Source organism: Gopherus flavomarginatus, chromosome 16, assembly GCF_025201925.1.
Source record: "Gopherus flavomarginatus isolate rGopFla2 chromosome 16, rGopFla2.mat.asm, whole genome shotgun sequence".
In the NCBI taxonomy this organism is placed as follows: Eukaryota; Metazoa; Chordata; order Testudines; family Testudinidae; genus Gopherus; species Gopherus flavomarginatus.
The window spans coordinates 10,872,911-10,886,739 of record NC_066632.1 but is presented as its reverse complement, the minus strand read 5'-3'; the positions used below and the strand labels follow the sequence as shown (position 1 = coordinate 10,886,739).

Genomic DNA, 13,829 nt, shown 5'->3' with positions numbered 1-13,829 from the left:
TCACCCTAGCAGGGGTTGCACACAGGGCTGCATTAACCTTCAGGTGCTGAGGTTTCCCTCTCTCCATTCCCAGAGCCTGTGATCAGGAAACAGACATCAGGGCTCCCAGGTGCTGCACAGACCATGACTGAGATCAGACCCCATATTATGCAAGGTGCTGTACAAACCCTGGCCAACACTGAGACACCCAGGAGGTTCCCCTCAATTTCCCTGAGCCTCTGCTGCCCAACTTCTTCTGAATCCCTCTGGCTCACCCCCCCCCACAAAAAACCCACCTTTCCAAACAGTCCTTCTTTCCTTGCCCCCTGATTCTGGTTTCACACCCTGGGACCATCTCCTCTCTTTGTCTCTCCCCCTCCAGGTGAAGCAGAGATGGAGGCAACTTCAGCCACTGGAGTCAGCCTCAGCGAGCACTGCAGCCGGCCCCGGGGGAGGGGGGGTGTTTGCAGACACAGGAAGGGAGCAGGGGGTGCTGGGAAGAAGGCGGCAGGAGAACAAAGCTCAGAGACCCAACATGGGGAAATTCCAGGGGGCGGGGCTCTGACACATCCCAGGTGCGGGCAGCTCCTGGGGGCGGGGCTCTGGCTCAGCTCGGGGGCGGGGCAGCTCCTGGGGGCGGGGCTCCAGTACAGAGCGGGGGCGGAGCAGCTCCTGGGGGCGGGGCTCTGGCACAGCCCAGGGGCGGGGCAGCTCCTGGGGGCGGGGCTCTGGCTCAGCCCGGGGGCGGGGCAGCTCCTGGGGGCGGGGCTCTGGCACATTGTGACGCGGAGCCCGGGCTGAGCAGCTGCTCCCTGGTTCTCCACGTGCTGCCAGCAGCGCTGGAGCTGCCCGAGCCGGAGCGGAGCCGCTGTTCTCAGCTGCAGCCAGGATCTGCCCCCGGCCCCGCTGGGATCCAGGTGGGGACAGAGACTGGGGCCCGGGGGTTCCCCTTGGTGTGGCTGGCGGGGGCGGGAGGGGAGAAGCCGGAGCTGCAGGCGGGGGAAGGGCGGTGGGACATTGTGACCCGGAGCCCCCGGGGAATGAGAGGCGCTGGGGGGCGGGAAAGTGACTCTGCCCCAGGGAGCCTGGGAGAAGCCTTGGAGGCGCCTCGGCCCCAGTGGAGCTGCAGGAGGATCCGCCCGCCCGCCCCGCTGGGATGGGGGGGCCGGGGCCCGGCCGTCGTGTGGGGGGGAGGGGCGGACCCCGGGCCCGGCGGGGGGGGGCAGTGTATTAAATCACTCCCCATAGCAATGTGCTACTCCCGGGCACTGCGCATGCCCAGTAACAGCCGCTGAAGCCGCTGCCCTTCCCCCTGCCCGGACCAGCCGTAACGTTCCGCCGGGCGCTGGGGGCGGGGCTGGAGCGGGGCGGGGGAGTAACAGGGAGCGTGGGGGGGGCGGGCGCAGAGCAGGAAATTGATGGGCGGGGGGGGTCAGGCAGCTGGAGGCAGGGTTCGTGGGGGGCTAAAGGGCACAATCCGGGCTGGGGGGAGGAGCAGGAGTTGAGCTCAGGGGGAGGCGCTGGCAGAGCCCCCCCCTTTGGTGTGAGGGCGGAGGTGTCGGGGGGGGAGGAGAAGCCGGAGTTGCAGGGAGGGGGAGGTCACTGGAGGTAGATCTGTCTCTGTGCAGCCAGGACATTCCCGGGGTGGGAGGGAGGTGAGTTAACTGGATCCTGTCCCTGTTTTTGCCACTTCCTCCCACACACACATTCTCTCAAGATTTCCCCTTTTCTCTCTCATTATCACACGTGGCTATAAAATCCAGGGAGATTCTCCTCCCCCCCCCCAATGATCAGCTCTCTAATTGCCTCTGATTTTCCCTTTTCTCTCCATACTTCTCAAATGTCAATTTAAAATCTCTCCGATGGGGGGTGGATTTTCCCACCCATTTTATCTGCAGCGATTTGTCCTTGTTTGGGTGGGAAATTGTTGCCCTGGGTCATTCCCCAGAACATGGCTCCCACTGGAGTGGGATGGGATGAGGTTCCCGTTCTCTGCCAGGGCAGGGAAGGGAAGGGAGGAGCACATCCCCCATGGAGACTGCCCAGACCCCATTTCCCAATCCCCCTGCGGCCCCCTTCCATTGTCCAGGGAGCCTTCCAGCTCCCCCCCGCCCTTAAATCAGCTCCTCAAAGGGCTCTGAGCTGCTCACGTGAATGGTTGCCCCGTGGCCGGGGGGGACCATCACATTCTGTTTATGTATTGGACAGTCATATAAAATCCAGTCCAACAGTCCCCCTTTTCCACTAGTTATTTAATAGCAACATCAAATCCCCTCCGATCTTGGTGGTTTTCTCTCATGTTATCAAATGTCGTTTGTGACAGGGTTCTCTCTGCGTGTCTCAAAGATTGATATAAAATACCCCAAACATTTGCCCCACTTCTCTCTAGTTGTTTTATTTCTAATTGAATATGATGGGTTGTTTCCCAATGTGCTAAGATGCAGCCGCCTCTGGGGTGGATCCATGGTGGCCATTATTTGCTAGTGACAGCCCGTGGACCTTTCTTGCCCTCCAGGCCTTCCATTCTCCTGTTAAAGAAGCACTCCCCAGGCTCCCTCTGCCTGTGTGACTGGCCAGCAGGAGGTGGTGTTAACTTTCTAGCCACTTCTCACACTCTGTGAGGTAACACTTGCAGGGGCAGGGAAGGTGTCTGTGTGGGGAGATTGCAGCTGAAGGGGCATTGTGGTAGGGGGAGGCCTCTGGGTGGCTGGGCAGGGGGTACCCTAGTCAGGTTGGTGGGTTGTGGAGGTTTGGGGTTTTCGGGGGTGGTGGTTCTGATGTGCCCATCCCTGAGGCTATGGGTCCTGGAGGTGGGTATCGCTGGGGGCCTGGTGGCTGCAGAACAGTGGGGGTGGGTGTCTCTTGGGGAGGCGGGACAGAGGGTTAGAGGGAGCCTGGTTCTGTGCCAGGGGCTCTGTCTGTGCTTCCCCCGCTGGTTCCTGGTTTTGTTGCCATGCCCAGTGCACAGAGCTGGGGGAGGGGATCCCTGGCACTAGGTGAGGGCATGCCAGGGAAGCAGAGTGATGGGTCGCACTGTAAAGCATCAGGGGGTCACACTGGGCAGAGGAGGGGGTCCCAGGCAAATGTCAGGGTAGATCGTTCTGGAGGGTGGGGAAGTTCCTAGGCAGGCAGTGAGGGACTGAGTTCCCAGTGGGGGGGGGTCCCTTGAGGGGGTCCCTGGCTGCTGGGGGCTCTTGGTGGGGGGAACCCTTTGGGATTCCCAACCTGGCAATCATGGTGTGGTGGGGGTTCTCTGGCCGGTGGGGCTTTGAGGGGTATCTGGGGTCCCTGGCCAGGGACTCTGGGGGCTGCGTCCCAGGGAATATCTGATGGGATCCTGGCTGGGGGGTGTCTGGGGCCCCTGGCTGGGGGGTCTGGGCTCTGGGTACTAGGGGGTGTCTGGGGGCTGCTGCTAACCATGATCCTTCTCTCTGGTCAACTTGTGCCAGAGTCCTGGCTCCTAGTCACCAGGTCACCAAGTCCATTCCCCAGTCACGTGCCCTGTCACTGTGATAACTTTCTGTCCACTTAGCAAACACTGTTAGTGTGAAATCACAGAATTTACTTTTCTCCTCTTTTGAAAACTGCAGGAACTTTCGGTTCCGTTTGGAAAATTTTTGCCCCCAGTCCTTGTCCTAGATCTGCGGGGGTGAGGGAGGTGGGAAGGGAGTCAGCACTGCCACACGATGGTCTTTTCCACAGCGTTCTGAACTCATTCTTTCTGAAATCCGGTGTCATTGAGACCGTTGTTAATCCAGAGTCACTGTATGGAAAGACAAGGAGTGATTCCAGATGGACAGTGGGTCAAATGAGATCAGCCATTCTCCCTGTGAGGAGGGGCTCCCATTAGCTGCTCTCCCCAGAGAGCTAAAGGAGGGAAGCTGCTCAAACACTCTGTCCCTCTCTGCTCAGGATATTGGGGTTCAGCTTCCTGGGTCAGATGCTGCAGCCTCCATTGTGATCTGGGAGACCAGGCTTGGCAGCTGCTGCTCCCCCAGTGGGGCTCTGTGCTGGGAAGTGACCTTAATTAAAGCTTCTTCTCTGCCCGGCCCAGGGGATGACTTTCTGCAGCTGGTCCTAGCCCCCTAGGGCAGTCCTGGGCCCTGTTACTACTAAATTCTGAGCCAGAGTCTCCAGGTAACTGAAAGACCTCAGGGAATGTCCTAGGGTCTGGCAAGAAAGTGACTCTGCACAAACAACACCACCTCATTTCTCCTCCCATTAGCGGTTGCCAGGAGGAAATCCAGCCATGGGAGAGCAAAGCCCCCAGGAATGGGACTGTCCCAGCCAGAGGGGCAGGGAGAGAGGACAGGGGAAGGAGAGACTGAAAGGGGCAGTGGGAGAAATGAATGTGGGGGAGAGATTTCCAGCTCTCTAGTCCACCCAGACACATGTATTGCTGCATCCTGGGGCAGAACCACTTTCCAGTGAACAAAACAAGGATCAGACAGAGCAAAAGCCAGTTCCTGACTCCATATTCCCCCTGCTGGGGTGTGGCTGCCGTGGGGTCAGTGTCTGAGGGAATCCCCCACAGTGACTCCTTTGGTTCTGCTCTTTTCTAGCCTTGTGTTCAGAGAAGGGGTGAGGGGAGAGAGAAGGGAGGTTAAAAATGTGTCTGTGGACTTAGCCTGGCAGGAGGGGCCAGGTCTAAATTGTAATAAACAGATTGAGCATTTCCCAGCATGACAGAATCTAGGGTGTCTGTCTGCAGGGAAAGGGCCTGGGGGAATTGTGATGTGAAATTAACTAAAACCGGTTCTGAAACGCCCACAACTGCCCTTCTCCCCCAGACAGGCTGCAGAATGTTTTGCTCCAGCTCATCCCAGCCTGGCGTGGGACAGGGAAGAGAAATGGCTGCAGTGGAGTCAGTCCAGGTAGAGATTATCGGGGGGTTGCTGGTGGGTTCCTGCTGGAGGAAAGGGAGAGCAAATACACCAGAGGTGGGAAGGTTTGCAGAGTCTGGTTTGGAGGTTGGAGCGGGGCAGGAAATTCACAGCGTGGGGAAAGGAGGAGGCCAGGGTGTGGCAGACCTGCTGGGAGTTATTTACTAAGTGGCCTAGATTCTAGGAACAGACCCAGGAGGTTTGGAGGTGGAAATGCCCTAATTTGTGAAGAGAGAAAATAACCCACCTACATGGAGCTAGTCAAACTGACCAGACTCCTAGTGCTGGAGCCTGACCTCATTAACCATCAGCTGCTGTGAGATATAAAGGGGACACCCATGAGTCAGGCTTATTGGAGCTGCCTCTCCCTTCATATCCCGCTCCTCACAATGAGGAGGGTGTTGGGCATCCTACCAGCGAGCTCTCCCTGGACCCTGCTAGGGGCTCCATCTCCTGTATCAGTCAGTGGCTAGTAGGGGGGTGATGGATATGCTGGGAGAGATAAGGGGCTCTCTCTTCATCCCCTCACCCTGGCATTTGCTGGATACTCTGAGCCAGGTCGAGGTGGGACTCTCCTGACTATGATCCACCCAGAGCTTCCATTTGATTCACTCTTCTCTGCCACAAATAGTGGGGCTGTGAGTGGGGCAGCAAGTCCTTAGTGTTGGACTCTTACTCTTTCAGGGGCCGGTGACCTTCAAGGAGATGGCTATGTATTTCACCAGGGAAGAGTGGGCTCTGCTGGACCCCACTCAGAGAGCCCTCTACTGGGATGTCATGCAGGAGAACTATGAGACTGTGACCTCGCTGGGTAAGGGTTCCTGTCCCTTCTGTTCTTGGAAGGGGAAATGAAGAGTGAAGGTTCACGCCACCCCCACAATGCCATCTGTACCCTGTCCTGTTTCAGCATCACCCCAATAGGCCAGTGACACACATAATACCAGAGACCCTCCTCTGCTGCAGAACACTTTGGGAACAGAGCACAGGAGCCGTATTGCACAGTGTCAAATATCTCCTGTTTGCTCAAGTGAAACTGGGGGTTAGGTCTGGCATAACTGTCCCATACCCCTAATCATTTTTGTTGCCCTTTTCTGAACCTTTTCCAATTCCAATATATCTATTTTTGAGATGGGGTGACATGTGCATGCAGTATTCAAGATGTGGGTGTATCATGGATTTATTTGCTGTTTTTACAAATATGATCTATGAGATATTCTGTCATATCTATCACTTTCTTAATTATTTCCTACATTGTTCACTTTTTTTCACTGCTGCTGCACATTGAGTGGATGTTTTCAGAGAACTATCCACAGTGACTCCAAGATCCATCTCTTGAGTGGAAACAACTAATTTAGACCCCATCATTTTGTATGTATAGTTGGGATTGTGTTTTCCAATGGGCTGCACTATGTGCTATCCTGTCATCTAGTACTGCTGAGATCCTGGATTCAGTAATATCCCTGCCCTTCCTGTTCCCTTTCTCCACCGAACCCCGCCAGCCCATGCTTCCTGTTCCCAGCTTCCCCAGGATTCTCGCACTGTCTCTGAACCTCTCTGTCAGCAAGAAGCAGTGCCAGGGACACTTGCCCTCTGTCTGGAGTCTTCGATTTCTGGGACATGGATTTACTTTCTCTGTGTTGTAAGAGGCTCTGTCATAATGAGTGTCTGTGACGTTACCCAGAGTACAATCTGGACTGTTAAATAGCTGTCCCCTCAGTCCTCCAGCATGGGGTGCCTTTTCCACTGTTTTCCCGCGAGAACAGCCCCTCTTGGCCAATTAACACACAGTCTCCAGCATGTAACTCACTCCCAGCTACACAGTATTGAGTGCTGCTAGACAGCCACTCATGAATTACACCTCAGGAGAAAACCAGCAAATTCTCAAGTGCCCAACTTTCCCCCAGAAATGTGCATCTTGCACTGTCCAGCACGCTACTGAACGACCCAAGCTCATATGAAGTCTGTCATTTCATCAGCGGAAAATGACATGCACCAGCTTGTTATCCCAAACAGAGTTTCCAACACACTTCAATCCACACATACTGGTTAGATGAACAATAAACCAAGATTGTTAACTACCAAAAACTAAAACTAGGCCCAGTCCATGAAAGGGGCACTCCCAGGAGAGACTGTATAAAGGCTGGAACATGAAACACCTTTGTAAACCTGAGACAGCTGCCTTGGGGACAATGACAGGGAGAATCCCCCAAAGTGACTCCTTTGTTTCTGCTCTTCTCTGGCCTCCGATTGTTCCTTCCAACGTGGAGTACTTTGCACTTGTCTCTACTGAATTTGATCCTATTTACTTCAGATCATTTCTCCCGTTTGTCCAGATCATTTTGAATTTTAATCCAATCCTCCAAAGCACTTACAACCCCTCCCAGCTTGGTGTTGTCCGCAAACTTGATACGTGTAAGAGAGAGACTGTTACTGGGAGGGTTTCCCCATGTGTCAGAGGGTTACACCCTGGTGGGAGGGGGCTAGGCCTGTACTGGAATAAGGTCACTCTGTGCTTCACAGTGTGCTAGAACCTAGAATGTGCATTAGCAGGGGAAAAGCTGGGGGGAATCGGCTTGTGGAATGGACAAAAGCCTAGTCTGAATTCTCACACCTTGCCCTTTTCACCCCGGCAGGCCAGAGAATAACATCCATGTTTCGCTGCAGATCATCTCGTCCTCCCAGGGGCAAGGAAATGGCTGCAATGGAGCTGGCTCAGGTAAGAGATTATCAGGGTGGCGGGCTCTGCTTGGAGGTTGAGGAGCAGTAAATGCATAAGAGGGTGGGAATTGCTAGAGGTGGTGGGAAGCAGGAAATATCTCGGGTGGAGAAAGGGAGGGGACAGCATGTGACAAACCTGCTGAGACTTGTGTAGTGTAGGGCGTGATGGGTTGTCACCCCCAGGAGGCAGTTTGTGGAGCTTCTGGGAACTGCTGTGTCCTCTAACCCTCACGCTGGGCTGGCCCTTCTCACACTGCTTTGCTGGAGATTTCGCCAGCCTCTCCAGGGCCTGTTATCACCCAACACAACAGCAGGTGGCGCCATGCAGCCAACTAAGCTACCTGAGTGCGTTACCTAAGCCACTCAAGGACAGATAGAAGACAAGAGCCAATTTCCCACTCCCCAACCTTGCACACTTGCTGTAGTATAAATCCAGAATGATACCATCTTATAGTGCACAGGGATCTCTATAATGCAAGCTCATTAATGTAGTTCCCCTTCCCCTCGATATGGGACAGATGTGCACAACAAGCTGAGATTTTCCCCAGACACTTCACTCAAAATACGCTGGTTAAGATAAAGCATCAAACAAGTTTATTAACTGCAGAAAGATAGATTAAGTGATTATAAGTGATAACAAACAGATCAAAGCAGATTATTTAGCAAATAACCAAAACTCAGACTAAGCCTAACATACTAGATGGATAGAATTTGAATTAGCAATTTCTCACCCTGACTGATGGTACAAGCAGTCCCCCAAGTTTCCATACACAAGCTAGAAATCTCTTGATCCTGGGAGCAGCACTTCCCCCACATCCGTTTTTGTTTCTCAGGTGTTTCCAGAAGTTCTCTTGTGTGGAGAATGAGGCCAAGAGATGATGTCACACCCCACCTTATGTAGCTTTTCCATATGGTGGGAACCTTTTGTTCCAAACTCAGTTCCTAGTCCAGTTTGTGGAAAAATACAGGTACTAAAATGGAGTTTAGTGTCATGTGGTCTGGTCACAGGCCCTGCTGAGTCATAGTAGCCATGACTCATAGGCTGGCTGAAACATTCACAGGAAGGCTAAGCTCTTCCACAGTCCATTGTCTTTGTTGAGCCATCAGCACTGTCTGGCTTCTTCATTGTTGTACCTGAAAGGCTCATTGTGGGTGTTACCCAGAGTAAGCACATTTGAAATACAGATACAGAGTCAATATCCATAACTTCAGATACGAACATGATATGTGCACACAAATAGGATAATCATATTCAGCAAATCAGAACTTTTCCAGTGACACCACACATGATGCATCTTCTACAAAATAGATCATAATTATGTCCTAATCATATTATAATCATACCACTATGATGAATATGGGGGTGTAGTGTCAGATAGGTCCTAATTTCAAGGCACAGGAGTTGGGAATGGAACTTCCCCTCTTTGTGGAACAGGAAATAACCCTCCAGCCAGGGCTGGGACAACTTCCCAGACTCTCAGTGATGGAGCCTGAATCTACTGACATTTCATTAATTACCACCAACCCCAATCTTTGTGGCAACTGTAAACTTTATCAGTGATGATTTTGTACTCTCTTCTAAGTCATGGATAAGAATGTTAAATAGCACAGGGCCAAGAACCAATCCCTGCAGGAACCTGCTAGAAAGAAATCCACTCGATCATGGTTCCCCATTTACTATCAGAGTTTTTAATCTATTTAATGTATGCCGTGTTTATTTTGTATCATTCTAGTTTTTTTTAGTAAAAATATTGTGCTAATCAAGTCATGTCCCTTACGGAAGTTTAGGTATATTACATCAATACTATTAGCTGCAACCAAACTTTTGATCTCATCCAATAAGGATATCCCGTTAGTTTGATAGGCTCTATTTTCTCTAAACCTTTGTTAATGGGCACTACAATTCTGACCTTCTAACTTCTATTCTTTATGATTGACTTCCCCTTTCTTCCATATATTTTATTTGGAGAGTGCTTGGATTCCTACCAGGGAGCCACTATCAGGGTCCAGAGACAGCCCCATCTCCTATATTAAGCTCTGGCTAGTAGCTATGTGATAAATGTGAAGACCCTGCTTCTGTCTGTCAGATGGGAGACACAAAGGTTCTCTCTTTCTACCCTCTGATGCCTCCTGGCTGCTGTAAGCAAGGTGGGGTGGGACTCTGTTAACATGTGCCTCCCGGAGCTTCCATTTCCCTGGTGCTGCTGTTCCGTGAATAGTGGGGTTGTGAGTGGGTCAGCAGGTACTGAGTATTGGACTCCTGCTCTTTCAGGGGCCGGTGACCTTCGAGGAGGTGGCTGTGTATTTCTCCAGGGAAGAGGGGACTCTGCTGGACCCCACTCAGAGAGCCCTCTACAGAGATGTCATGCAGGGGAACTATGAGACGATGGTCTTGCTGGGTAAGGATTCCTGTCCCTTCTGTTCTTGGAAGGGGAAATGAAGAGTGAAGGTTCATGCCACCCCCACAATGCCATCTGTACCCTGTCCTGTTTCAGCATCACCCCAATAGGCCAGTAACATACATACTACCAGAGACCCTCCTCTGCTGCAGAACACTTTGGGAACAGAGCACAGGAGCAGCATCACACAATGTCAAATATCTCCTCTTTACTCAAGTAAAACTGGGGTTAGGTCCAGCATAATGAACAGAAGCTTCCTACCCCCAGCCTTCTCTCAAACCCTGAGCCTTCTCTACCCAAACCAGAATGTGCTTGGGGTGTAACAAGCAGGCGGCTGGAGTCAGAGCTGCCAGTCCAGGGTTACTTATCATACAGACACTCAGTGCGTCCTTGAACGCTGGCTGGGAGTATCCAGACAGGGGAGCTCCAGCAGCAGAACACTGAATCTCACCCAGGATTACAGATGACACAACTCCTCGCTGATCTGGATTGCACCCCAGCATGTGAAAATGGCCTAGGTTGGTAGTGACATTTCTTGAGACATGGAGAGTCTTGCTCCCATATCACCAGGTGTAATAAAAATAACAGGAAAGGCCAAATATGGAAAACTGATTGTTCAGCTTGCTTTTGACCTGCATCATATTTTGCAATATATTCCAAATAAGGAAATTAACGTGCAACGTATGTGTCATTGTTTGTGGTTTTAAGCTGTAAAAGGCTTGTGTGATTTTTAGCTCGGGAACAGTATTCCAATAGCTGTCGCCCCCTGCGTGCTTGTAACCAAGAAAAGAGCCTCAGGCTGAGCTGATTCAAATATTAATCCTGTGGTCGTTTTCCACAACAGCCTCAATAGGTCCCTGTGATGGAATGTAAGGCTACATCTAGACTACCCACCGTATCGGCGGGTTAAAATCGATTGCTCGGGGATCGATATATCGCGTCTCATCTAGACGCCATATATCGATCCCCGAGCGCGCTTATATCGATTCCGGAACAACACCAACCCCAACGGAGTTGCTGATTTGACAGGGGGAGCCGCGGACATCGATCCCGCGCGGTGAGGATGGGTGAGTAATCCGATCTTAGATATTCGACTTCAGTTACGTTATTCACGTAGCTGAATTTGCGTATCTAAGATCGATTTCCCCCCGTAGTGTAGACCAGCCCTTAATGTCTTCACACCTTCCCCCTGCAGGAGAATGGCTGTTTGACCAGCTGTTTGCCTTGCTGTCTCTGAGGAACTGGTCTGTGGGTGTTCCCCAGAACTGTAACTTTTTCAGTAATATCATACTGTAAAATCTCACAATTTTACATACAGTGTTACTACACATTTTAACAGGAGGATAATATTCAGTAGGTTATGCGTTTTCTAATGATACCTCACAAGCCATACTGGGTACAAAATTGATCATAATTTTCTAGAAGAGTGAACACAGGGGTACAGATTGACACAGTGTCTGTGTGTGTGTTCCCAGCAGATATGTGGGTATTTCAATCCCTCATAAGCACAATGTTTGGCATCTTCAAGGACCTGGGGAACTGGTCCTGGGAATTCACTAGTTTAGCAAGTGTGAGACTGCATGAAATTGTGAGACACTTTGGTATTAATAATAAAATAATATAATCTGATAAAATTGCAATGAATCATGCTAGGTATGCCATGTAAAGTGTCAGTGAAAATGTTATGATTTGCCAAGTATGATAATTTTGTTTCTATGTTTCTATCACCTTTGTATTGTGAGTTACAGATATGTAAGGTATATCTGTATTTCCAGACTTGTGCAGTTTTTCTGGGTGACACCCGAGACATATTGGCATCAACATTGCCTAGCATGTTTGATGGCCCATTGAGGGTCATCAGCTGTACAATGAACCTATGGACCAAGGGGATACACCTATTGAGTCAGCAAGACATGCCGGGGTTTGCCTGTGTAATGAAACCTCCAAAGCTTTTCCATGCCATGTGCTGTGAAGCTTGTGTTTGGGACACAGGAAGTACAAGCCACATGGCAAAAGGAATATAAAGCGCAGCTGCATCATCTCCATCTTGTCTTCAATCCCCCTTCCTACCTCTGGAGCAACTTCTCTACAAACTGAACCCTGGAACAAAGGACTGAATGACCCATCCAAGCTGTGGATGCGTTCCAGACAGACTTTCAAGCCAGCAACTCACCAATACTGCTAAGAACCTGATATATCCATTTTGGAATGTATCTGACTGCTTTTCCATTTAAATTCTTTCTGTCTTTCTTTCTTTTAAACCTTTAGTTTAGATGCTAAAGAATTGTCTGGAAGGATGGAATTTAACTTCATTCTTTCATTTGTTCTTTCTTCTAAACATTTAGTTTAACTGCTAAAGGATTGGCTGGCAGCATGGTATTTTGGATGAGATCCAAACCTGGGTAATGTGGCTAACCTTCTACCCACCCACTTCCTGGATCCAATTAGGATCACTCTCCTGCTGCCCTCTGGCCATGCTGTATCACAGTGAGCAGAGTTTTTAAATAACCTCTCACTGTACGGGACCTAGTTGCTGATTAGGAGTCAGAGAACTGTCATGCAATAAAGGGGGCCGTGTGATTTCTTTTTTCAGAGTCTCGTTAACCAGTGTGTGGGATCAGAAGCACAGTTTGTGACTGGTCAGTGAGTTTAACTTCAGTGTTAACCACCAGTTTGGGGAGCATCTGCTCTCCCTTTTTCAGCCTGCTCTGACCTTGGCATTTTCAGTGAGGACTGCCCCAGGCACACTAGGTCACACTAAGCACTGAAGATAAATTAATAGAATGTTTTTGATGATCAAGTTGTATGAAATCAACTGAACTCCTTTGTTTTCTTTCATCTGAGCGGAGTTTCTGGTTTTCCAACGTGATATGATCTCCCAGCTGGAACAAGGGGAAGAGCCATGGGTCCCAGAGCTCCAGGGTTCAGAGGAAAGAGAGATCCTGAGATCTCCCCGCACAGATGAGGAAACATTAAACCAACTCAGAATCTGTAAGTGCCTGAAGGAAACATCTAGGATGCCCTACAAAGCTCTTGGGAAGTCTCTCAGTTCATTATTGTCCATAGCAGGGGTCGCATCCGCAGGGTAAATATAGCTCAAGGCTTCCTATAGATGCTAGCAGACACCGGGCAGTAGCTTTCTCCCTTCCCCCTGTGAAGTTGGATGGGATGTGAAGGCTGAATTGATCCCCTCCTCTCTCCTGTTGGGGGGAGCTGAGTTCCTGATTTTTATTTGTCCTCTCTCCAGCACTTGTTTTGGTTTGGCCTTCCCCTTTCCATCCCTGTTTGAGGTTTCTGTCTCTATCACAGCAGGTGATGCAATGACGTGTGAGGTTCAGCACAGACCAGAAAAAGAGCAGGGAAACCAGCCAGGGGAGAAAATGGATAAATTTATTTCCTGTCAGGGAACTCAGAAGGGCCTTAAGGAAACCAGAATACAGCAGGAAATCTGCAGGGAAAAGCAAAAAAAATACATGTGCTGAGTGTGGGAAAAACTTCACTTACAGATCAGGCCTTTCTCAACATCAGAGAATCAACACACGGGGGGAGGCCCTGTGAATGCAATGAGTGCGGGAAAACTTTCAGTCGCAGCTCGCACCTTATTGGGCATCAGAGAATCCACACAGGGGAGCGATCCTATGAATGCACTGAGTGCGGGAAAACCTTCAATCGCAGCTCTCACCTTATTCAGCATCAGAGAATCCACACGAGCAAGAAGCCCCGCGAATGCCGTCAGCAGGCCTGCACAACTCGTAAAGCGGTGATGTAGAGAAATCTCTGTATTAACTATCTCTATAAATCTTTATAACGTTGCATTGTGTTATTTTGTATTAAGTATCTTTCTGTATTT

General features: G+C 50.6%; 1 protein-coding gene across 1 annotated transcript; it reads left to right on the top strand.

The window, feature by feature from the left end:
* The first annotated feature begins 758 nt into the window (after positions 1 to 758).
* On the top strand, positions 759 to 10,030 carry LOC127035730 (zinc finger protein 560-like). The gene is made up of 5 exons (XM_050926016.1): positions 759 to 896; positions 4,770 to 4,853; positions 5,547 to 5,673; positions 7,496 to 7,578; positions 9,853 to 10,030. Exons 2-5 carry the CDS (start codon positions 4,782 to 4,784, stop codon positions 10,018 to 10,020), a joined length of 450 nt encoding a protein of 149 aa, XP_050781973.1. The 5' UTR covers positions 759 to 896; positions 4,770 to 4,781; the 3' UTR covers positions 10,021 to 10,030.
* The last annotated feature ends 3,799 nt before the right edge of the window (positions 10,031 to 13,829 follow it).